The sequence below is a fragment of the Chaetodon auriga genome, chromosome 8 (genome assembly GCF_051107435.1).
Source record: "Chaetodon auriga isolate fChaAug3 chromosome 8, fChaAug3.hap1, whole genome shotgun sequence".
NCBI lineage: Eukaryota > Metazoa > Chordata > Actinopteri > Chaetodontiformes > Chaetodontidae > Chaetodon > Chaetodon auriga.
In genome coordinates this window covers 27108159-27133236 of record NC_135081.1, presented here as the reverse complement: position 1 = coordinate 27133236, position 25078 = coordinate 27108159, and the positions used below count along the sequence as shown (strand labels likewise).

Here is a 25078-nt window from a genome sequence, read left to right as displayed (position 1 = left end):
TGTTGGCTTGCATGCTGCCTGCTGACAGCTCTCTGGATTGTGCATGTTCAGCTGACCTGCTGTGCGCTGACTGAAAAATAAAGTGAAGTAACTGACTAAACACTGTATTTTCCATATAATTGGTTTGAGGCATTAAAGGTTACTTTTAAGCCTATAAGACTTGATGTATTCAGGCTCTAAGTGAGCTGCCAATGTTTTTATTTACTAATGCTAACAGGATGCTAACACCAGTTCACCAGAAATGGAAACTCGATCAATATCAAATCAAACTATGGCATCAGTTCAGCTGCAGCTGTTCCACTCAGACATTGATGGTCTGTGATGTTCTGCTAAACTTTTGTTCACAGCTACTTCGATAACATCGATGTGTGAGCTTCACCGTGCAAATGAACAAGATACACATTCAAACAAAGAGACTCGGGATGCATCATGAATCTACTGTTTATTTCAGGTTGTAAGTGTACCGCAGCGGAAACTGAATGGATGACAATGAAAAGTCTGTTTAATACAGGCCAACCAAACACAAACACAACAGTTTGCTAATGCAAATCGGCTTTAACCTTTGACAACCAACCTTTCATTCTACACATGCGTCAAACATGCAAAGATGAATCATTGTGCAGTGAAATGGGAACTCACCTGCACAAACACGGACTGATACGCTGAGGAATAGCAGCTCTACAGAGAGTCAGACCCTTCTGGTCTCATTGATTTCCATCAGTCAGTAAAATCTGATTAGGCAGCGATCAATAAACGCTTCGACTTTCAAATGACATTCTTTGTTCTGCGTTCATGCCGTTCCCTCATGCAGAAATTCCCAGCCCCGTTCGCTATCATGCACACTGAAAGAAGAGCTCCAACGATTAGAATAGAGGGGAAATGGTTAGTCAGAGACGTCAGTTTGAAGGAAACGAGGCAGGTGTTCAGTATCTTTACAGAGAGAATTGGCACATTGGTGGTTAGCGTCACTGAGGTGCGCACCAAGGCACGACTTTGGCTTTCATAGTGAATGTTTTACACAGAAAATGTCATTTCCTCTAACACTGATTACAACTAACACTGGTTTAACTCACTACTGTTTATACTGGTTCCTCCCCAGATGACCAGGATTCGCCCTCAGCTTCAGACTCCTCAGAGTGGACCGACTCCCCCTCAACAACATTCCTACACAACGCCTGCTTCACCTCCACATGCATCTGCTCCTGCTCCTTCTTAGCGCCCAGGCCTTTCGATGAGTCATTGTCCAGCCTGGAGTTCCAGTTGACCACATTCGGGTTTTCCAAATCCCCCCAAACCAAGTTGTCAGCAAACCCTAGATTCTGATTGGTTTGCTCAGCTGCCTCGTTACAGGCATCATCTGGTTGGTATGCGGCACCGGTCTCCAGGGAGGACACCCAGAAGTCATTCTTCACACCAGAGCTAAAGAAGCCGTGGAGGCTGTCTTTGCCGTTTGTGTTCAGCAGTTGTGTTGAGTCTTTCACCACAAAGATATCTTCTTCATCGGGCGCGCTGTCAGGGGACGTCTGGAGGGGCTCCTCTGTATGTGTCATAACTCCGTCATGAGAGCCTCCATCATCGTGGAGATAACTTTCAGCTGGTTCAGGCACATTATCACATTCTTCAGAATCTTCCTTCTCACCTCTGTCTTCTTCAAGGACTTCCCATTCAGACGTTTCATGAACTTCCCGACAGTCTGTGACATCCTTAATAAGATGTTCTTGAGGTTCCACAGGTGCAGCCTCTCTGACCTCAGCCGGGACCCCCACATCCTGCAGGATTTCCTGATCTGCTGTCACCTGTAACACAGAGTTTGCTTCCTCTGATTTGTTGGGTTCTTCCACGTCCTTCTTGCTGATGAAGTCACTAAAGCCGGAGTGATCTTCTGTTGTATCAGCATGTGTCACTGTGGACACGTTGTGTTCATCCTCTTCCTCTCTTTTCTCCGGAGCTTCCTGATCTTTATGCTGAACCCCCTCATCAGCTGGAGTGTCTGTTTGAGGCACTACCACTGACGAATCGCTTGAATGTAGCTTTTCATGAGGTTGATCTATGACTGCAGAGGAAGACGTAAGCTGGTGGTCTACTCTCACACAGAGAGGCGTGTCTTCTGGCTTTGTTTTTCCAGCCTCTTCTTGTTCGGTCATTTCCTCGACAGACCTGCTCTGCACATGCAGCATCTCCTCACCCTCACCGACCTGCCGATGTGCAAAGTGGGCGCTGTATCTGTCTGTGGATAAGCTTTCTAGTTCCAGTTCCACAAGTCTGTCTGTCTCTAACTCCTCATCGTAGTCCACATTTGCGGGTTCTTCAGTATCTTCATCCGAATGTCCCTCGCTGACTTTCTGGATCATTGCTTCTGCATTTTCTTGCTCACTTACAGTCAAACCATGGCCGACAGCCCTGTCCTCAATGTGAGCATATCCCAGGTCGTATTCCTCATCCAGTGCTTCCCCTTCGACTTCTTCACACAGATCTTCCATAGTTCCGAATCTCTTCGTCTTGCCGTCGCTCCACGTTCCAGTTCCCGTCTCTCCGACCTTCTTTTCCTGCTCACCTTCGCTCGACTCGCTCTCATCCATGTGCGACGCCTGAGTATTGGCGTCAGTCTCATCGCTTTTATATCGAATCAGAGGACGAGTGTCAGCAAGAGTGTTATCCTGAGCGTAGCTGTCGCTCTCCAGCTCGGTCCTCCACGACACAGAGACATTTTGAGAATCCTCCTCTTCGTCGTCTTCCTCATTGACAGGAAGCGGTGCGTGCTGTTGGTCATGCACAGCTTGCTGTCCTACATCATCCACCTGTTTGTCCATCACTGAAGAGGGCACGCTGTCGTCTCGCTGTCCTCCAAAATCCTGCCTAATTTCTCTCTTTTCATGCTCTCTGGTTGATATGTCTTCCTCTGGTTCTGCATGCACTCGTTTTTCTTCATCCTTTTTTATGCCGTCATCTGTCTTCAGGTCAACCTTCCTTTCTATGACACTATCCCACGTATCCATCTCTTCTCCATCAGGGTACAACTTATCCTCAACGTCCGTCTCATTTGTTGCCGCTACAGAAGGGCTCATTTCTTGTTTTGTCTCGGCTGCATCCTCCTTCAGGATGTTTTCATCTCGACCGAAGTCCATCACGTTGCTAAAAATACTTTCTTCAGGCTCGTACTCAGATGCTGGACTGCTCGTTCTGGATCCAAAGTTCGGTTCCAGTAGGGCCTCAGTTCCAGAATCTGAGGTTTCCTCTTGCACGTACTCTACTTCTTTCCCTTTGCACTCTGTCTCTGCCCATGCATCAATTGGAGCGGGTGGCTCTTGCTTTTCCTCTCTTTCAGCGGGTATTTCGAAAGGCAAATCCTGATCAGATTCATCTGAGAAACTGCAGGGCTCCTCTGTCCTTCTGACATGGCTTGGTGTCAGGTTGGATGTGGTAAACTCATCATTGAAGGGCGGCTCGCTGCTGAGGCCAGACTCAACCTGATAGCTGACTACTGATTCAGTTACTGCCGTTTCCTCAGGAGGAGCTTCAGCACCAGCATTGCTCCAGTCGTCTTCACCTCCTCTGTCCTCTGATGCTGTTTCAGCAGGAGCCTCCCGCTCATTAGGAGGCGACAGAGGCTCAGCATAGGTGACTTTCTCACGAACCTCCTGTGGTCTGAAATTTTCAACGGCTCCATCCTGCAGTACTTTTGGATAAGGGGTTTCCCATGCTGCTGGCTTTGTTGTGTCTTCATGTGCAGGTTTCACAGGAACCTTTGGAGTTTCAGAGATGGTTACGGGTTTTCTGCTCCAGCTTGGTGTTGTGGTTATTGATGTTGGCCCTGTTCCTGTTACGCCTCGGACAGATGAGAGGTAAGTGGTGTTGTGGCTGGTAGACAGCTGGGTCCGGTAATTCTTTTTAACCCCTTGAGGACTGAAAACTGCTTCTGTGGAGGACAAGAGCAGAGCTCATGAATACACAATGAGCTAAGCTAATAATGATTTGCACCGAACCAACAATCATCTATGTAACAGTTCTGCCATATACGCTGGAGATATTTGATATCTCTACACAGCATTAACTAGTATTTCAAATCATCCTTTGGAGCCTTAACATGTCAGAGATACTGTGGAGAACCTGCCTCTCCAAAGCATTATCAAAACATATGTTCTCAATGGAGGTTGGACACTAATGGGGAGATATTGATCGTCATTTCCTTTCACTGCCGTCTAAGTTACCGGAAAGCAAAGCCATGTGGCTCAGTAACCTTTGGGGACTGTCTTTGGTGGCTTGCATTACAGGACCCAAAGTGCCTACCTCAGCTCCCTGAGCCCACACCCTGCCCAGTCAAGCTAATGCAATTACAATTTGTATCAAACATGTCCCCGACTCCGAGGGGCTTTTAGTTAGACGAAGTCACATTATGCCCTCACTAAGGGGAGTAAGGAAGGAGAGCGGAGATGAAGGAGAGCGTTTAAGCAACATATCGAGGTTGGAAACACTGCAGCAGTGGAGTCAACAATGCTGATGCATTAATATTGTTCACTTTAATTACCTGTGATGGAAAAGTGTCTTGGCTGATTTATTAAACAGGTGTCTCCCCTGAGGCTTTCACTGTCCAGCAAAGCTCTGTAGAAGCAGACAACAAGAGAAGCAGGTTACCTCCTGCAACAACATGAGAATGCTGTGATGTTCAGGATTGGCATGAACGCTGATGTGACGCTGCTCACAGAGCGGAGGGTGGGAGGAGGAGAGCAGGGCGACTTCTGTCGCTCCGGAGCAGCAGGAACACACTATGGTCTGTTGTTATGATAATGAAGGAAAGGCATTGAGGAGCCATCTGCAGCACACACACCACGGCCATCAATTCCTCACACACACACACACACACACACACACACACACACACACACACACACACACACAATGACAGCAGATATTATGAGCAGCCCATGCAGCACTAATACCACTGTCTCCACTCTTATAATTAGCTGCATGTCAAGCAGTTTAACACAATTTTGAGTCTGCATTTCATCACAAGACTCTGTTTGATTAAAATATCAGCATCCATGTGCAGTGAATGACTTTGAAATTTGTCCTCTGGTTCTTCTCCCCCCTCCGGCTCCCCTCTGCTGTTATTCTAGACTCCCATAGCTCATAAACTGGTAGCTTCTCTCTGAAGAGTGAGGGTCAATATTGTGAGGAGGGGGGAGAAGGAGAAAGGAGACACCACTATGGTGCTACATAATGGATAAGTTACTCCGTCCAGGACCCTTAGAGGCTGCTGTTTCAATGAGATGACCTTTAGTCCAGACGGCTGCACCCGCTGTGGACGGCTCTTCATGTTTCAGTGTCTCTGCGACGGAGGACTGTCTGTCCACTCTGTTACTGAGCAGCAGCGTTAGCGATGGTCGCTCAGCGGCACACTGGCGGGCTTTCATCCAGCTTCTCATGTTATATGTGACACTTGCGATGTGATATTCTGTAATCAATAAGTTTTAGATGGGGATACGTGGAACCAAATCTGATCCTGAGGGACAGACGCTTCATGCAACTCGTATTTGAAGGAAAATATCCTGTTTACTGTCACATAAAACAGAGAGAAGCTGCAAATTCTCCCATCTGAGAAGGTGGAACCAGCCATTTTTTGGCATTTTAATTAAAAATGACTCATAGTTAACTGATTATCAAGCACAGGAGCAGAGATGGTGGCTGCATCTTGGAAAGGTCTGAGTACATGATGTAGATTTGCTATCCAAATATGAGCAACAGATTGGATGGATTTCCATGTGAGCGTGACCGTAATATGAGTTATTTTCTTCACGGTTGTTTTAAAGACAAAGGTGCTGATTTAGGAAAACGCACAACTGAGTCAGTCGGCTCCCACGATGCTGCGGCAGAGGCGGCTTTTAACAAACATCAGAAATACTCCACTTTCATCATGTTGAAATCAGCGTTAAATGCAGCGTTCCTCCTACACCCGTGACATCAAACAGGTGAATCCTCTCAGCTCTGCTCAAGTTTTAATGTCTTTGCGTCACAGCGTGAAGCCAAAGTTTCTCTCTTTTTCTGACACATAAAAACTGTGAAAAGTCAAAGTCAACAAAAGGCTGACTTCTAAAACAGAAATCCCTCAGCTCTCCATCTGCTGTTTCATTTTAAATGACGATGATCAAAACAATACTCGTACTTTAATGCATGTTTTCACCCTTTGAACGCAATATGTTTAATGGAAGTGCTTGAAGAACAGGATGTTAGCAGACAGTCGAGATCTGAACGAATCAAACAGAGAATCTGCACGTCTGTTTCTCTTCACAGTGTTAGGAGGAAAATGCTTTTGACTGTGGACGGATGGACTACGTCCGAACACCCATGAGACTCCAGTCTGGCCTGATTTTAAAAGCAACAGATGCAGCGTTCAAAATGCTGTGAAAGGTGAGCGCGTGAAGCATCTTCCAAATTTTAGCAAATCAAGTTTTTGGTCACACTCATCTGCTGATAACAACCCAGACAATCAACAATGAACCTCATACTGTAACATTTCTATCACGATCTTTTCTGTTCTGTTACTGAACATTTCTTTGAATATTTTTTCTTGACGGTCGAACATTTGCCTCTTAGCGACAGTTTGATGCCAAAATGATAAATACAACTTATGACTCATTCCTGCTTTCTTTAAATCATTAAGGGTACAGTAGATTTTCTGTCAGTTAGGTATGAAGTGTCAGAGCTTTTATAGCAGCACCTTTGTCAGAATAGCTCTAAAACACAAACCTAAAATCACAAAATGTTGTTTTCATGTTTCTGCTCGTGTAAATATAAAGAATCTTGATCTAATATGTTAATTAGTGAGCTTCAGAGGGGTTGACAGGTGCATTTTGTACCTGTGTTTCCAGGATGACCAGCCTTTATGCTCAGATTGGCTAATTTTGACCTCTACCCTCTTCTCACCCAATGCATTTTGGGATATATTCTGACCCTTTATCCCTGACAGTGCAGCGTACCTGTACGTCACTACCTCCAGGCCCAGAGACATCTTCGCCTGCTGCAGGCCTTGGTTCTCCAGGAGGACCCGGTCGATCTGCCGGCCCATTTCCTCTCTCTCCACCTCCAGCCCCTCCAAGTGTTCCTGCCAAAACAGGAAGTGAAACAGGAAAAGGAACTGGTTTAAAAGAAACACTGTGGCAACATCCTCACACGCTTTATTTTCAGAGTTATTCAAATGCTGGTAAGAGAAATTTTAACTGTGCTGATGTAAATATTAGAGATTAGAGTAATTCTGCTCTAAAACAGCTGCACAAGTTATCACTTCAGATAACCTTGTTTCCAGTCGTTCAGGCCCACGCTGGAAGAAAGCAGCGTTGTCCTGAAGTGCTTAATTTGGGTGCTTCACCCCTCAGACTTCACTGTGACCCAGAACTAATCCCAACAGACCCAGCCTCTAAATATGTAGCCCCCCCACCCAGCCCAGTCCCTTTCAGACCAAAAGGTTTTCATTCCATCAGAATACAAAATGAGCACCCTGAGGGAGGGAAGCCTCCGGGGGACCAACCTCCTTAAAGCCGTCAGTGGGGCAGCTGGAGTGTTGCTCCAAAAGGACAGGAAATTAGGTATTTAAAAAATGTATCATCATAAACTTCAGTCATGCAGGTCATGACGGCGGTTTGTAACCTCTTCATCGCAGTCGGTGTGAAACTATAACAAACGCATCAAGTGAGCCCTCGTGAGCGGACGACCACGTGAGCCGTGTTTCACACCGAAGCTTTTATTTATTTTTCATCTCGTCTCTAAGAGAAAATCAAAAGAGCAATGACTCCAAAGGGTTTTTCTAGTGAGCAGAAAATCAATCACTTCTCTAATAGTATGTATTGATTGACTGATACTGTGATTATACATATGTATATACTGGATATGAAGTTCATTGTAAGGGTTCTTTAATTGATTTCTTAGTTCACAGACACAAAATGAATAAGTGGATATCATCAATTTTAAAGAATAAGAGCTAGAATGAGTTTTTCACTGCACCACTTTGGACTCTGATTGGTTGTTTGATTAGGGCCTTTGTCATTTTTTTAAGTTAACAGTTAATCCATCATCTAAAAAAAGGTTCTTAATCAATAGTGAACAGTGATTTTGTCTGCCAAAGCTAAATTATGGGCCCATGTTTCAGAAAAGGATGTTTACAGGTCCAGTGAAGAGGTGTGGCATGCAGGTGTGGATGCCGCGCTCTCACCTGGAGTTGCTGGATCTCCTGCCTGTATTTGTGCTCCTGCTGTGCTGCAGTCTTCTCCAGATGCAGCCTGACGTCCTGAGCTGAGGTGATCTCCTTCTGCAGGGCTCGGAGCTTCAGCTGGCTCTCGCTCTTCTCCTGACCCGCTTGGGTTAAACGGCTCCTGGTCTGGCTCAGTGACTCCTCCAGCCGGGCTAACTGCCCCTGATAGGCCTCTGCTGCCTCCTGCCACGCTCTGCTGGCCCTCTGGGAGTACTCCTGTCCCAGCTGTAGGAGGTTTGGTGTCTGGTTGCCCCTTTGAACCAGTGTGGGTGGCACTGTAGCTCTGGAATGAGCCATAGTGGCCTCTAAGTGGGACACGTCATCCTGATGTGTTTGAATGAGGTGCTTCATTTCATGCTCCAGCTGACTGACCTTCTCCCTCAGCCAGATCTGCGCCCTCTGCTCCTCCTCCAGCTCCTTCCTGCTTTGCTCCAGCTTCATCTTGGCCTGCACATGGGCCTGAGCCTCCCTCTGCCTCTGCAGGTCCAGGGCGTGGAGCACCTCGGCCAGCCTGCCGACCTCCATCTCTGTGTGGACCCTGTCCCTCCAGGCTGCATCCACCTCCAGCCTGGCCTGCAGCAGCTCTTCCTCCAGGCCCTTCCTCCATGTCGAGGCTCTGTGATTGCTGTGTCTCATGGCTTGGATCTCTTTTGCAAGAAGCTCATTTTCCTCCTCCAGGAGTTTGACCCGGCTCAGGTAAGCCTCCAGGCGTCGGTTCAGGTTCAGCATCTGGTGCTTCTCCTCACCCAGGTGGCTATGGTGAAAGATTTTATGCACACTGTGGAGCTCCATGTCAGAGGCCTCACTCAGAGGTACGCTGATTATGATGTGGCAGCAACTGTATGCTCGTGTCCAGGCCTGAGTCAGTGTGTGTGGGGCTCTTCGTCTGAGTGAGGCTCCCGTGAGGCTCCGATGGTGACTGCCAAGAGGCTTCCCTTTCATACAAGAGTTAATGAAGGGGCCGGGCCCACGGACACGAGGGGAGGAGGGATGGAGAGGGAGGAGACTGGAGGCCGGAGAGGGAGGGGAGAGGAGACGAGGAAGGATGGAGAGGGAGAGAGGAAAGAATGGTGAAGAAGAGAAGAGATGAGGTGGAGGGGCGGCGTAGGAGGGCTGGAGGAGAGGGGAGAGGGTCGAGAGAGGCGGTGATGTAATCTCCACAGTTAACTCCTTCACTGCTGAGGAGACTGAAGGATTTTACAGACAGAAATGAATGAATCATCAACAGGAAGCACATTGTAAATACAGGAACAAACACACTGTGTGTTATTATCCACATCTTACTCGTGCAGTTTTTTTCCTTTGACAAACTGAGCCATCGTTTCTTGAGGCAGTAGTTTATTGATCCCGAAACCAGAGCTTTACCACAGCACTGCAAACAGAAGTAATTCAAACTTTATTTTACTGGATATGACACGCTGCAGGCCGGGGAGGCACCTGACAAACAGTGACATGTGATCACATTTCTTTGTCTTTTTTCCAGAAGCTTAGCTGTTTTAGCAACAGCATTCTGAGTGAGCTCAAAGTTTTTTTAAGATAAGATAAGATAAGATAAAGATGTAAAGTGTGAGCTCTTTCTAATGACTTTATCAGCAGAGTAAAATGAATGAAAGCCTCAACTCAAATGTTACGTCTCAGAGTCAGTATGAGCCCTCAGTGAAGCCACAAAGGGTCGCAGCCTGACCTCAGCATCGCCATCTAGTGGACATCTCTCGTCACTGCAACAGCAGTGCTACCTCCATCTTACTCTGAAATATGATGAAGAAATGTATGACAAACACAACAAAGGCAATAAACCCGCCGTACATCCATTCGAGGAAAGTGTGTCACGTTTTGCTTCACTAGGCGTGAAAGTACACATGTGTGAAGGTGCAGGACCAGCAGGGGGCGATAATGAGTGAAGGAGGGGTGGGGGTCTCAGGACTTCAACAGAGGAGATCGGGGTTTGATTAGTGTTGACTATTGTAAGGAAGTACTTTACTTTTTTTTTTTTTTTCCTGAGCTGAACCAAGTAGATTTGATGCATGAACCAAACCAAACTGCAACCGTGACATCGACTTTATTGTGCAAGCACTTTGAGATCTTCAGCAGCACCCACACCGGAGAATTTAACATTTCAAGAATAAGAGCAAGCAAGGAAAACAACGTGTCACCAAAGTCAGGAAACTGATTTTGAAAGCCGCCTCCCTCATCGAGTAACCTTGAATGAAAGTCTGTAAGCAGAATGAATGCAAGTTGCTGCTTACAGACACAGTAAGAGAGCAAAATGAATGAATAAATGTATGTTCTAGGGACTTTACATCAACCTGCACGATCTGAGATACTGACTCATGAACAAAGGGTCCATTCAGGGGAATGTCTGGCCTACCATATATGAAGAGTAACAAGTTCACCAAAGCCATGAAGAACCACCACCATGAGACCATGAATGTCATTTTAAAAGTTTTGGGGCCAGCAGGGGCCAATGCGTCTTAGCCTTTACCAGGATGGGGGGTGGACTTTCTTCCCTTATGTTAATATTATTCATTTTGTTTTAAATAGCAAAGCAAACCACTTCTATTGGTCAGCTGCTGCTCTTAATTATCTTATTTTCTTAACGGTTTTCGACTCACGTGTGTTCCTTATGTTTGTCTGAATTGTCTCTAATCTTTTACTAACATGCAGTTTCGGTGGCTGCAGCCTGCACAGTAGCTCACTCTGAAACGAAACTCTTTTGTCTGCAAATCTACTGAACATGAACCTCGTTGAACAAAGCCAAAACGTATTATTGGGCTGCGTCTTAAATGGTGTTCATATGAGCGGCCATGAGCACGAAAAGAGCTCATACAAGTGTGAAGATGTGCCAGTGTATGTTCCACATGTACACTGCTTACATCACCATTGTGTGTGGGCTCATGTGGTTTTGTGTTTCCTGACACTCCACTGAGCAAACATCCAAAACACCACCACCACCACACATTTCTGCATGAGCACTGTTTGTAATGTTGTCTTTTATGTGACGGTTATCTTTCGAACGTAGGGTTAGGGTTAGGCTGTACCGTCTGAGGACAGTCGTGGATGCAAATTGCTTTCTGTTCACTTCAAGGCTGTGACTTTGCAGAAAAAACCACTTCTCCTGTGAATATACTCAGTGGTTCAATTACTGTGGAGCTTCTCTCTACGAGTCACCGAGACCTCTGCAGAACGATGGCAGCGACGGTGGAGAACGTTAACTACGCTTCAGTTGTATTCAAAGCTAACAAACATTCCTCTCCTGAAGGTAAGTTTAGCTATTTTAACACCAGCACAGGATGTCAGAGAACTTAGCGTGCGACTGTCATTACATTAAATCCAGGTAAGTTCACGTTTCTGAGCCCTGAGAGGATGCAGTGTTCCTGCCTGATAGCTCTGATATTACATTGTTCGAGGGTTGAAGTTGTATGTCAAACTGCATCTGCTGCTCGCACACATGCATTTTTCTCACATACTGGATATGAACTGGTGGTCGTTTGCTTAGTATTTCTGTAACCAACAATGGAGCTTCCACTCTGACCACAGCTTCATGAAAATGACAGTCAGGCAAGAATATGCTGTTAATTTGAAATGAAATCAAAAATAAAGGTGCCTGTCTTTTTGACACTGTCCAGTAATCAACCTTGAGATTATGTCCTTCAACCTTTCAGCTAAAAAGGTGGAGGAAACTGTGTACAATGAAGTGAAGGTGCAAAGCGAAACAACCGAACAAAGCGATGGTAAGTTGGAAAGAAAAATGTGAAAACCGCTTTCAGGTTTTACTTCAGCTGGGAACATCCTCATCAGCAATACTGCTACAGCTGCTACCACTACCTTGTACTAAGGAATCCTTTTCTAATGTGCCTCCAGTGTAAGAGATGAGGGACGAAGTCTTCTTTCTTCTTTCTATGTTTTCCAAACTTTATATGAAGCTAACATGAGGCGTTAGCCGTCTCTTACTGTCTTTTTCGTATAAATCCTGTCTTGGTGTTTCCTCACAGTGTTTCCTTGTTGAGCCGCTGTACAGGGGCAGTAACACAAAGACTGACTGCTGCCTCTCGGTTCATTCACACTGCTAAACCCTTAAATTTTTATCTGTTTTTTTAGTCTCAGCAGGATTCTTGTCCAACAAGAAAGCAAACTACAGACGTCACCACCGGGCGTCCTGGTGTTTGGGGATTCTTTGTGTCATGTTGCTGCTGGGCATCATAGCAGTCTGTGTCTACTGTAAGTACAATAAAACAGGAAGTCCACGCATTTACACAGAGCATTTATTTGCTAAAGTCAGAAGCTTAAACTATCTGCTGGCAGTTTGTTTTACCTACTATAAAAGGTTTTCTACGTCTGTTATGAACAGGTTGGTGTCTGGACATAGTATGTGCAGAGGTAAAGTCATTCATGAGACAGGCTTCTTGTTTAAATGACGTTTATGTGCCACCTCATTATTTATTCTGCATTGGAGAAACCCATTGTAATGCACAGCGCTGTGTCTTGGTGTGTTGTTACAATCAGCAACAACTGTTCACATGTTTTCTAGCTTTGTGTTTTTTATTACAAATGAAGCAAATGAACCTCAATCTAAGATTGAATTTGTTTATTTTTCCCAAGTTAAATTGAACTCCAGAATAAAGCCTTTCAGATGGCATGGCTGACTGAATATAGGAATTCATATGAGACAGAAGCCACAACACACCTGGTGAAAGGATGGCGACAGAATCAGTTGAAAACAGGACAGAATGAAAGGAAATTGATTTAAGTGATATTCTGTTTTTCTTACTGTCCTTGATCAGACCCCAACCAAGAGTTTGAGTCAGTGTTTAGTTTGTCCATTCTGGGCCACTGTACAAACATGGCAGTGCAATGTGGTGGACTGTGTGGGAGAAGACCAGCTCCCTCTGTAGACATAAAGAACTCATTCTAAGGCAACAAAAACACAATGACTCTTATGTTCAGGTGATTATACACTGATGAACACATAGTGATGAATGTTATATTCATTTCTGCCAGTAGATCCCTCTAAATCTCACTCACTGGACCTTAAAGGAGGAACCCTGTGCATGGGGCTGAGTGTCACAGGGGAAGGTGGACAATACTGAGAACACATGGGATTTGTTGATCTCAAAAAAAAAAAAGTAACACAATGAGAGTCTACAAAATCCAAAAGGCTGGAAAACCTGATGTAGAACAGACAGGAATTGCTTTACAAAAGTGGCTAAATGACAAAAACTAAGTGGAATGAATGAAATAAATACATAAGAAATATGAACATTGTCACAATCCCTTAAAAAGTTCATCTTCGTTTTACAGTTACAGTAAGTCCCAAGAGTGAGCAGAGCCAGCTGAAAGAAAACCAAACACTTCTACTGGGTTTCAGTCACAACCTGACAAACCTCAACCACAAACTCAGCTCGGAAAATGAAAACTTGAGGAGGGACCACGACAATCTGATGGGCCAGTTGGACACGCTGACTCAAGCCTCCACTGCCTCACAAGGCCAGATCACAAACCTGAGGACAGAAAACCAGCAGCTAGAGAGACAAAACCAGGAGCTGAAGACAGAAAACCAGGCTTTGGGGAGACAAAACCAGCAGCTGGAGAGACAAAACCAGGAGCTGAAGACAGAATACCAGGCTTTGGGGAGACAAAACCAGCAGCTGGAGAGACAAAACCAGCAGCTAGAAAGACAAAACCAGGAGATGAAGACACAAAACGAGGCTCTGGGGAGACAAGATCAGCAGCTGCAGAGACAAAAACAGCAGCTGAAGACTTGAAACCAGGAGCTGGAGACAGACAAACAGGAGCTGGAGAGACAAAACCAGGAGCTGAAGACAGAAAATCAGCAGCTGAAGACTCAACACCAGCAGCTTGAGACCGAGAGGAACACCTTCACCAAAACAAGAGAAGACCTGGAGACAATGTGGAACATGTTTGTTGTTCATCGAGCTCAGTGGATCATTGATGCCTACTGCCCCAAAAAAGATGGAGGTATGTTCAGAACACATTAATTAGTTCCAAAATAACCAATGTCAATAACATGACAGTGCAGTAATGCTGTTTATTGGTTGGTCTCAGTTGTTTCAGAGAGACAACCTTGTCAGAGGGGCTGGACGTTCTTCCATTCCAGCTGTTATGACATTCATTCTGCTGAATGGAGGTCCTGGGATGAAGCTCAAACAAGCTGCAAGAGACAGAATTCAGATTTGGTTGTTGTCGTGAATGAACAGGAGAAGGTAACGAGAAAACCTGCATGAAATCAAACAGTGTGAACTGTGACTGTGAGTCTGCAGGCCACAGTGTGTTTGTCATCTAAAGTCTGATAACTGTCGCTCTCTTCTCAGACATTCATCCGCAGTAAGAGTTTGGACAGTTCAGACACCAGTGGATACTGGATTGGACTGAGAGTTGAAGACGGGAAATGGAAGTGGGTCGATGGAAGTGATCTGACTGAAAGGTAAGACACATGTTCCTAAACATTTTGAATCATAAAATCTCTCATCCCTGATGTAAAGGTCGTGTTCTTCCCTCAGCTCCTGGATACATCCTCCTGCTGACGGTCACTGTGCGATTTCTGTGAGGAACGCAGGATGGAGATCAGTGAGCTGTGCTACCACAAACCACTGGATCTGCAAACAGAAGGCTTTAGACTGATGAACAGGACAGAAGAAAAAAGTTTCCTGTGTCCCCTGTACCATTTTGAATTGTTTGTTGCTTGTTGGCCAACAGGGAGCGCTGCATCACCCGTTCTATCAAAATGATCCCATTGCTGTTTGCTTAAGCTTTTGTATTCTGATGTAAAGAATATTAATATGTAGAGGAGAAGCTAAGTGTTATCTGTCTACCTAAGAGCTGTTTTAGTCCATTAAACTGAATAACCAGAATTCCCACCTCGTGTTTGTTTGTCTCCAGCAGTAGTATCAGAAATATGAGAAGAAAGGAATAAAATACAAAATAGAAAATAAAAAAATCAAACTCTCTCAGAGCTTCCACAGCCCCAGCAGACCACTGCGTAGAAAACTGCAGATGCAGCCACATAAAAGTCATAAAATGTTTTTAACATTATCAGCACAAACAATCAGCTCGTAGTGGACTTCAATACTTCAAATATGGATGCTGCTGCAGAGAAGCTACAAACTGTAAAATGGGGACGCTTCACACACATATTCAAGCCGGCAGCACAGAAGATCTAAACAATGAGCACAGTATCAGTATCTGAGCAAACGTGACATGTGGTCACAATCTGCTCTTCTGTTTCTCAGTTATGGTGCTGAATCATTTTATCCCATTAGACATTTGTGTTAAATTTTGTCATAATTAGCGTATGAGTCCCCCCACCCCCACCCCCAGTGGGAACAAATGAAATAAAAACTGGTGTAAATAGATTTCCATGAACAGACTCTATCAATCAAACCTGTATTACCATGTCTGTATTTTAGGGCAGTAGAATCTGTGTATTTCTGACTTTGCTGCCCGGATGGTACCATTGTGAGGAAACTGTGCAGAAACAAACTGAAACTACTAAACTTCCTTTCTCAACAACACGTCATTCGATGCCAAGTTAAAAAAAAACAACTGTTAACCTCAAAGCAGAGGCACAGTGAAGACGAGCACAGTGGACAAAACACCTTCGTAAGTCCAGTAACACTTTGCACTTTCAGATTTTCCTGAAAAGTCTCATTTAGGACCGCAGCAGGATTTTAAAGATTTGTTCAGGATGAACGAGGAACCGCTGGAGCTAACTGGTACCTAAAACAGTCTAATGTTTATGTGTCTCCGTTTCAGAAGTTATCTGCTCTGTCTTCTTGCTTTTTGTGTGTTTGTTTGCAGTGTTTGATGCTCCTGATGACTGACAACACCTGAGCGCCAAATGGACTTTAAAAGGCTTGAATTAGTTTAATTAATCAATGATTTTTCCAGTCTGCTTAAAAACAGTCAGGAATAATCTAAATTACAATATAAAAAAGCTCATCTTCTGCAGTATCAAAGTTTCTCGAATCTGCAAACATTCAGTTTGGACATATAAATGTTTGATCTTTGTGTCTTTCAGAGGAAATCAAGGAAGAAGATGACTACGTTAATGTAGCGGGATGCACGCTGGATAAGACGGCAGCCACCTCAGGTGCACTACAAACACAATCCATTTCACAGATGTCATGATGTTCAGAACGAGATCATTTATCAAACATGCTGAATAAAATGTGACAGTGATGAGTGTTTAAAGCTCAGCAAACGTTTCCTTTTGTTCGCTCTTTAAAATGTGTTCAAACACCTTCCACTGTGTTGAATCTCGTTGTGGAGGTTCGTTGACTGAATTCTTGTTTTTCTCTCAGGTCGGAGGTTTCTGTCCTTTGCTCAGTCTTTTGCACCAATGATAGTGTGTTGGCTGATACTGTTCGTGATCATGGCCCTTCGTATCTACTGTGAGTACCTTCAGTGTGAACGTCAGTTCAAACCAAAGCTGTTTTTCTCGTTAGTCCTTATTTAAAGGATAAATTCACATGTTTTCAGGCTTATCTTAAATCAACAGTCAGATTTGGACAGTGTGAGATTTTTTGCTTGGTGTAATCCTTCTTTCTGTTCATACTGGCCCTGTGTAGAAATGAATCTATCCTTCAATGTCTTCCATGACAATGTAAAAACACTTATTGTATTCTTGTATAAAATACGTTATTTAATTAAACTTGTCTTGGAAAAAACCCATCACCAACATCTTCCTCTGTCTGTCGCTGCAGTTACTTCTGTCATGTCTGAAAACATTGCCAAGCTGACTGCAGAGAGAGACCAAACATTTCTACTGGGTTTCAGTCACAACCTGACAAACCTCAACCACAAACTCAGCTCAGAAAATGAAAACTTGAGGAAGGACCACGACAATCTGATGGACCAGTTGGACATGCTGACTCAAGCCTACACTGCCTCACAAGGCCAGATCACAAACCTGAGGACAGAAAACCAGCAGCTAGAGAGACAAAACCAGGAGCTGAAGACAGAAAACCAGGCTTTGGGGAGACAAAACCAGCAGCTGGAGAGACAAAACCAGGAGATGAAGACAGAATACCAGGCTTTGGGGAGACAAAACCAGCAGCTGGAGAGACAAAACCAGCAGCTAGAAAGACAAAACCAGGAGATGAAGACACAAAACGAGGCTCTGGGGAGACAAAACCAGCAGCTGGAGAGACAAAAACAGCAGCTGGAGAGACAAAACCAGCAGCTGAAGACTCGAAACCAGGAGATGGAGACAGACAACCAGCAGCTGAAAACACACAAACAGGAGCCGGAGAGACAAAACCAGGAGCTGAAGACAGAAAATCAGCAGCTGAAGACTCAACACCAGCAGCTGGAGACCGAGAGGAACACCTTCACCAAAACAATAGAAGACCTGGAGACAAAGCGGAATGAGCTTGATCGAACTCAGTGGATCATTGATGCCTACTGCCCCAAAAAAGATGGAGGTATGTTCAGAACACATTAATTAGTTCCAAAATAACCAATATCAATAACATGACAGTGCAGTAATGCTGTTTATTGGTTGGTCTCAGTTGTTTCAGAGAGACAGTGTGAACCTTGTCAGAGGGGCTGGACGTTCTTCCAGTCCAGCTGTTATGTCCTTAATTCTGCTGAATGGAGGTCCTGGGATGAAGCTCAAACAAACTGCAAACGACAGAATTCAGATTTGGTTGTTGTCGTGAATGAACAGGAGAAGGTAACGAGAAAACCTGCATGAAATGAAACAGTGTGAACTGTGACTGTGAGTCTGCAGGCCACAGTGTGTTTGTCATCTAAAGTCTGATAACTGTCTCTCTCTTCTCAGACATTTATCAGCGATAAGAGTTTGGGCAGTTCAGAAACCAGTGGATACTGGATCGGACTGAGAGTTGAAGATGGGAGATGGAAGTGGGTCGATGGAAGTGATCTGACTGAAAGGTAAGACACATGTTCCGAAACATTTTGAATCATAAAATCTCTCATCCTTGATCTAAAGGTTGTGTTCTTCCCTCAGCTCCTGGATACAACCTCCTGCTGATGGTCACTGTGCGATTTCTGTGAGGAACGCAGGATGGAGATCAGTGAGCTGTGCTACCACAAACCACTGGATCTGCAAACAGAAGGCTTTAGACTGATGAACAGGTTAGAAGAAAACGGTTTCCTGTTTCCCCTGCACCATTTTGAATTGTTTGCTGCTTGTTGGCCAACAGGGGGCGCTGCATCACCCGTTCTCATTGAAATGATCCCATTGCTGTTTGCTTAAACTTTTGTATTCTGATGTAAAGAATATTAATATGTAGAGGAGAAGCTAAGTGTTATCTGTCTATCTAAGAGCTGTTTTAGTCCATTAAACTGAATAACCAGACTTACCACCTCGTCTTTGTTTGTCTCCACCAACCAGTCAAGTTGCATTTACATCCATGTCTGTCCAGACTGATAAAATATCTGTAGTGAAGATAAGATAAGATAACACTTTATTAATCCCCGTATGGGAAATTTGGGTGTTACGGGCACCAGCAGTAGTATCACAAATATGAGAAGAAAGGAATAAAATACATAATAGAAAATAAAAAAATCAAACTCTCTCAGAGCTTCCACAGCCCCAGCAGACCACTGCGTAGAAAACTGCAGATGCTACCACAGAGTCATTAAATGCTTTTAACAGTATCAGCACAAACAATCAGCTCGTAGTGGACTTCAATACTTCAAATATGGATGCTGCTGCAGAGAAGCTACAAACTGTAAAATGGGGACGCTTCACACACATATTCAACCCGGCAGCACAGAAGATCTAAACAATGAGCACAGTATCAGTATCTGAGCAAACGTGACATGTGGTCACAATCTGCTCTTCTGTTTCTCAGTTATGGTGCTGAATCATTTTATCCCATTAGACATTTGTGTTAAATTTTGTCATAATTAGCGTATGAGTCCCCCACCCCCCCACCCCCACCCCCAGTGGGAACAAATGAAATAAAAACTGGTGTAAATAGCTTTCCATGAACAGACTCTATTGATCAAACCTGTATTAACATGTCTGTATTTTAGGGCAGTAGAATCTGCGTATCTCTTACTTTGCTGCCCGGATGGTACCATTGTAAGGATACTGTGCAGAAACAAACTGAAACCACTAAACTTCCTTTCTCAACAACACCTCATTCGATGCCAAGTTAAAAAAAACAACTGTTAACCTCAAAGCAGAGGCACAGTGAAGACGAGCACAGTGGACAAAACACCTTCGTACGTCCAGTAACACTCTGCACTTTCAGATTTTCCTGAAAAGTCTCATTTAGGACCGCAGCAGGATTTTAAAGATTTGTTCAGGATGAACGAGGAACCGTTGGAGCTAACTGGTACCTAAAACAGTCTAATGTTTATGTGTCTGCATGTCAGAAGTTATCTGCTCTGTCTTCTTGCTTTTTGTGTGTTTGTTTGCAGTGTTTGATACTCCTGATGACTGACAACACCTGAGCACCAAATGGACTTTAAAAGGCTTGAATTAGTTTAATTAATCAATGATTTTTCCAGTCTGCTTAAAAACAGTCAGGAATAATCTAAATTACAATATAAAAAAGCTCATCTTCTGCAGTATCAAAGTTTCTCGAATCTGCAAACATTCAGTTTGGACATATAAATGTTTGATCTTTGTGTCTTTCAGAGGAAATCAAGGAAGAAGATGACTACGTTAATGTAGCGGGATGCACGCTGGATAAGACGGCAGCCACCTCAGGTGCACTACAAACACAATCCATTTCACAGATGTCATGATGTTCAGCATGATATCATTTATCAAAAATGCTGAATAAAATGTGACAGTGATGAGTGTTTAAAGCTCAGCAAACGTTTCCTTTTGTTCGCTCTTTAAAATGTGTTCAAACACCTTCCACTGTGTTGAATCTCGTTGTGGAGGTTCGTTGACTGAATTCTTGTTTTTCTCTCAGGTCGGAGGTTTCTGTCCTTTGCTCAGTCTTTTGCACCAATGACAGTGTGTTGGCTGATACTGTTCGTGATCATGGCCCTTCGTATCTACTGTGAGTACCTTCAGTGTGAACGTCAGTTCAAACCAAAGCTGTTTTTCTCGTTAGTCCTTATTTAAAGGATAAATTCACATGTTTTCAGGCTTATCTTAAATTAACAGTCAGATTTGGACACTGTGACATTTTTTGCTTGGTGTAATCCTTCTTCCTGTTCATACTGGCCCTGTGTAGAAATGAATCTATCCTTCAATGCCTTCTATGACAATGTAAAAACACTTATTGCGTTCTTGTATAAAATACATTATTTAATTAAACTTGTCTTGGAAAAACCCATCACCAACATCTTCCTCTGTCTGTCACTGCAGTTACTTCTGTCATGTCTGAAAACATTGCCAAGCTGACTGCAGAGAGAGACCAAACACTTCTACTGGGTTTCAGTCAAAACCTGACAAACCTCAACCACAAACTCAGCTCAGAAAATGAAACCTTGAGGAGGGACCACGACAATCTGATGGGCCATTTGGACAAGCTGACTCAAGCCTACACTGCCTCACAAAGCCAGATCACAAACCTGAGGACAGAAAACCAGCGGCTAGAGAGACAGAAACAGCAGCTGGGGAGACAAAACCAGGAGCTGAAGACAGAAAACCAGCAGCTGAAGACTAGAAACCAGCAGCTGGAGACAGACAGCCAGCAGCTGAAAACACACAAACAGGAGCTGGAGAGACAAAAACAGCAGCTGGGGAGACAAAACCAGCAGCTGAAGACTCAAAACCAGCAGCTGGAGACCAAGAGGAACACCTTCACCAAAACAATAGAAGACCTAGAGACAATGTGGAATGTGTTTGTTGTTCATCGAACTCAGGGGATCATTGATGCCTACTGCCCCAAAAAAGATGGAGGTATGTTCAGAACCCATTAATTAGTTCCAAAATAACCAATGTCAATAACATGACAGTGCAGTAATGCTGTTTATTGCTTGGTCTCAGTTGTTTCAGAGAGGCAGTGTGAACCTTGTCAGAGGGGCTGGACGTTCTTCCAGTCCAGCTGTTATGTCCTTAATTCTGCTGAATGGAGGTCCTGGGATGAAGCTCAAACAAACTACAAACGACTGTATTCAGATTTGGTTGTTGTCGTGAATGAACAGGAGAAGGTACCGAAAAAACCTGCATGAAATGAAACAGTGTGAACTGTGACTGTGAGTCTGCAGGCCACAGTGTGTTTGTCATCTAAAGTCTGATAACTGTCTCTCTCTTCTCAGACATTTATCAGCGATAAGAGTTTGGACAGTTCAGACAACAGAGGATACTGGATCGGACTGAGAGTTGAAGATGGGAAATGGAAGTGGGTCGATGGAAGTGATCTGACTGAAAGGTAAGACACATGTTCCGAAACATTTTGAATCATAAAATCTCTCATCCCTGATCTAAAGGTCGTGTTCTTCCCTCAGCTCCTGGATACAACCTCCTGCTGATGGTCACTGTGCGATTTCTGTGAGGAACACAGGATGGAGATCAGTGAGCTGTGCTACCACAAACCACTGGATCTGCAAACAGAAGGCTTTAGACTGATGAACAGGACAGAAGAAAAAAGTTTCCTGTGTCCCCTGTACCATTTTGAATTGTTTGTTGCTTGTTGGCCAACAGGGAGCGCTGCATCACCCGTTCTCATCAAAATGATCCCATTGCTGTTTGCTTAAGCTTTTGTATTCTGATGCAAAGAATATTAATATGTAGAGGAGAAGCTAAGTGTTATCTGTCTACCTAAGAGCTGTTTTACTCCACTAAACTGAATAACCAGAATTACCACCTCGTGTTTGTTTGTCTCCACCAACCAGTCAAGTTGCATTTACATCCACGTCTGTCCAGACTGATACAATATCTGTAGTGAAGATAAGATAACACTTTATTAATCCCCGTAGGAGAAATTTGGGTGTTACGGGCAGCAGCAGTAGTATCAGAAATATGAGAAGAAAGGAATAAAATACAAAACAGAAAATAAAAAAAATCAAACTCTCTCAGAGCTTCCACAGCCCCAGCAGACCACTGCGTAGAAAACTGCAGATGCTACCACAGAGTCATTAAATGTTTCTAACAGTATCAGTACAACCAATCAGCTCGTAGTGGACTTCAATACTTCAAATATGGATGCTGCTGCAGAGAAGCTACAAACTGTAAAATGGGGACGCTTCACACACATATTCAACCTGGCAGCACAGAAGATCTAAACAATGAGCACAGTTTCAGTATCTGAGCAAACGTGACATGTGGTCACAATCTGCTCTTCTGTTCCTCAGTTATGGTGCTGAATCATTTTATCCCATTAGACATTCGTGTTAAATTTTGTCATAATTAGCGTATGAGTCCCCCCACCCCCACCCCCAGTGGGAACAAATGAAATAAAAACTGGTGTAAATAGATTTCCATGAACAGACTCTATCAATCAAACCTGTATTACCATGTCTGTATTTTAGGGCAGTAGAATCTGCGTATTTCTGACTTTGCTGCCCGGATGGTACCATTGTGAGGATAATGTGCAGAATCAAACTGAAACCGCTAAACTTCCTTTCCCAACAACACGTCATTCGATGCCAAGTTAAAAAAAACAACAGTTAACCTCAAAGCAGAAGCACAGTGAAGACGAGCACAGTGGACAAAACACCTTCGTACGTCCAGTAACACTCTGCACTTTCAGATTTTCCTGAAAAGTCTCATTTAGGACCGCAGCAGGATTTTAAAGATTTGTTCAGGATGAACGAGGAACCGCTGGAGCTAACTGGTACCTAAAACAGTCTAATGTTTATGTGTCTGCATGTCAGAAGTTATCTGCTCTGTCTTCTTGCTTTTTGTGTGTTTGTTTGCAGTGTTTGATACTCCTGATGACTGACAACACCTGAGCACCAAATGGACTTTAAAAGGCTTGAATTAGTTTAATTAATCAATGATTTTTCCAGTCTGTTCAAAAACAGTCAGGAATAATCTAAATTACAATATAAAAAAGCTCATTTTCTGCAGTATCATAGTTTCTCGAATCTGCAAACATTCAGTTTTGACATATAAATGTTTGATCTGTGCGTCTTTCAGAGGGAAACAAGGAAGAAGTTGACTACGTTAATGCAGCAGGATGCACGCTGGATAAGACGGCAGCCACCTCAGGTGCACTACAAACACAATCCATTTCACAGATGTCATGATGTTCAGCATGAGATCATTTATCAAACATGCTGAATAAAATGTGAAAGTGATGAGTGTTTAAAGCTCAGCAAACGTTTCCTTTTGTTCGCTCTTTAAAATGTGTTCAAACACCTTCCACTGTGTTGAATCTCGTTGTGGAGGTTCGTTGACTGAATTCTTGTTTTTCTCTCAGGTCGGAGGTTTCTGTCCTTTGCTCAGTCTTTTGCACCAATGACAGTGTGTTGGCTGATACTGTTCGTGATCATGGCCCTTCGTATCTACTGTGAGTACCTTCAGTGTGAACGTCAGTTCAAACAAAAGCTGTTTTTCTCATTAGTCCTTATTTAAAGGATAAATTCACATGTTTTCAGGCTTATCTTAAATCAACAGTCAGATTTGGACACTGTGACATTTTTTTTCTTGGTGTAATCCTTCTTCCTGTTCATACTGGCCCTGTGTAAAAATGGATTCCAGGGTTTATCTGAAGCAAATATGAAACTTCAGTAGTCTGAGTTAGAGAAATCAAGTGTGAATCATCTAAAGTTTTTTTTAGCCTTTATAGTACAAAATCTCCACTTTATGTTTCCCCAGACAGTATTTCTGTGCTGAGCTGCAGTGAAGTATCACAAAGAGGACATTTGGAGCTGAAATGACAGCAACTTGACTTGATTTGATGAACTGAAACTTAAAAGTTTGTTAGCTTCAGGTAAAACATGGAATGTACTTTGGACAGAACGAGGACTGTGGACACGGTCTCTCATCTCTTACACTGTAGGTGCATTAGGAGGAAAGATGTAATTTACTGGAATGAAGGGAAAGATTACAGCAAGAAACCCCAGTTTCAATGTTCACGTGGGCACCTTACCATTGTGTTAAGATTGATATAAAACAAGAATCTATCCTTCAATGTCTTCCATGACAATGTAAAAACACTTATTGCGTTCTTGTATAAAATACGTTATTTAATTAAACTTTTCTTGGAAAAACCCATCACCAACATCTTCCTCTGTCTGTCACTGCAGTTAGTTCTGTCATGTCTGAAAACATTGCCAAGCTGACTGCAGAGAGAGACCAAACATTTCTACTGGGTTTCAGTCACAACCTGACAAACCTCAACCACAAACTCAGCTCAGAAAATGAAACCTTGAGGAAGGACCACGACAATCTGATGGGCCAGTTGGACATGCTGACTAAGGCCTACACTGCCTCACAAGGCCAGATCACAAAGCTGAGGACAGAAAACCAGCAGCTGAAAACACACAAACAGAAGCTGGAGAGACAAAAACAGCAGCTGGGGAGACAAAACCAGCAGCTGAAGACTAGAAACCAGCAGCTGGAGACCGAGAGGAACACCTTCACCAAAACAATAGAAGACCTGGAGACAAAGTGTAATGAGCTTGTTGTCCATCGAACTCAGTGGATCATTGATGCCTACTGCCCCAAAAAAGATGGAGGTATGTTCAGAACCCATTAATTAGTGCTAAAATAACCAATGTCAATAACATGACAGTGCAGCAATGCTGTTTATTGGTTGGTCTCAGTTGTTTCAGAGAGACAGTGTGAACCTTGTCAGAGGGGCTGGACGTTCTTCCATTCCAGCTGTTATGACATTCATTCTGTTGAATGGAGGTCCTGGGATGAAGCTCAAACAAGCTGCAAGAGACAGAATTCAGATTTGGTTGTTGTCGTGAATGAACAGGAGAAGGTAACGA

General features: G+C 43.8%; 3 protein-coding genes across 3 annotated transcripts; 2 read left to right on the top strand and 1 right to left on the bottom strand.

The window, feature by feature from the left end:
• Nucleotides 1-423: 423 nt before the first annotated feature.
• On the bottom strand, nt 424-9337 carry nes (nestin). The gene is made up of 4 exons (XM_076738228.1): nt 8204-9337; nt 6975-7099; nt 4526-4599; nt 424-3916 (listed from the first exon to the last, which is right to left on the bottom strand). The coding sequence occupies exons 1-4, from the start codon at nt 9182-9184 to the stop codon at nt 1080-1082; spliced, it is 4017 nt and encodes a 1338-aa protein (XP_076594343.1). The 5' UTR covers nt 9185-9337; the 3' UTR covers nt 424-1079.
• A 2091-nt stretch (nt 9338-11428) lies between these two features.
• On the top strand, nt 11429-14881 carry LOC143324740 (uncharacterized). The gene is made up of 8 exons (XM_076737453.1): nt 11429-11501; nt 11905-11973; nt 12341-12460; nt 13541-13947; nt 14098-14218; nt 14315-14463; nt 14572-14684; nt 14761-14881. The coding sequence occupies exons 1-8, from the start codon at nt 11429-11431 to the stop codon at nt 14879-14881; spliced, it is 1173 nt and encodes a 390-aa protein (XP_076593568.1).
• Nucleotides 14882-16973: 2092 nt separating this feature from the next.
• LOC143324738 (uncharacterized) lies at nt 16974-21764 on the top strand. Its single transcript, XM_076737452.1, has 10 exons — nt 16974-17375; nt 17502-17682; nt 19875-19946; nt 20158-20247; nt 20559-20575; nt 20636-20805; nt 20920-21095; nt 21192-21346; nt 21455-21567; nt 21644-21764. The coding sequence occupies exons 1-10, from the start codon at nt 16974-16976 to the stop codon at nt 21762-21764; spliced, it is 1497 nt and encodes a 498-aa protein (XP_076593567.1).
• Nucleotides 21765-25078: the final 3314 nt, after the last annotated feature.

What these genes read in the sequence shown, in the direction of transcription:
- nes (XM_076738228.1), bottom strand. Translation starts at nt 9,184, where the DNA reads ATGAAAGGGAAGCCTCTTGGCAGTCACCATCGGAGCCTCACGGGAGCC. An exon ending in AGGAGATCCAGCAACTCCAG is followed by an intron (nt 7,100 to 8,203) that starts GTGAGAGCGCGG and finishes CTGTTTTGGCAG; the next exon opens with GAACACTTGGAGGGGCTGGA. An exon ending in AAGACACTTTTCCATCACAG is followed by an intron (nt 3,917 to 4,525) that starts GTAATTAAAGTG and finishes TGTCCTCCACAG; the next exon opens with AAGCAGTTTTCAGTCCTCAA.
- LOC143324738 (XM_076737452.1), top strand. Translation starts at nt 16,974, where the DNA reads ATGTCTGAAAACATTGCCAAGCTGACTGCAGAGAGAGACCAAACATTT. An exon ending in CTAGAGAGACAGAAACAGCA is followed by an intron (nt 20,806 to 20,919) that starts GCTGGGGAGACA and finishes GGAGCTGGAGAG; the next exon opens with ACAAAAACAGCAGCTGGGGA. An exon ending in CTGCCCCAAAAAAGATGGAG is followed by an intron (nt 21,096 to 21,191) that starts GTATGTTCAGAA and finishes CAGTTGTTTCAG; the next exon opens with AGAGGCAGTGTGAACCTTGT.
- LOC143324740 (XM_076737453.1), top strand. Translation starts at nt 11,429, where the DNA reads ATGGCAGCGACGGTGGAGAACGTTAACTACGCTTCAGTTGTATTCAAA. An exon ending in AACAACCGAACAAAGCGATG is followed by an intron (nt 11,974 to 12,340) that starts GTAAGTTGGAAA and finishes CTGTTTTTTTAG; the next exon opens with TCTCAGCAGGATTCTTGTCC. An exon ending in GGAAGTGATCTGACTGAAAG is followed by an intron (nt 14,685 to 14,760) that starts GTAAGACACATG and finishes TTCTTCCCTCAG; the next exon opens with CTCCTGGATACATCCTCCTG.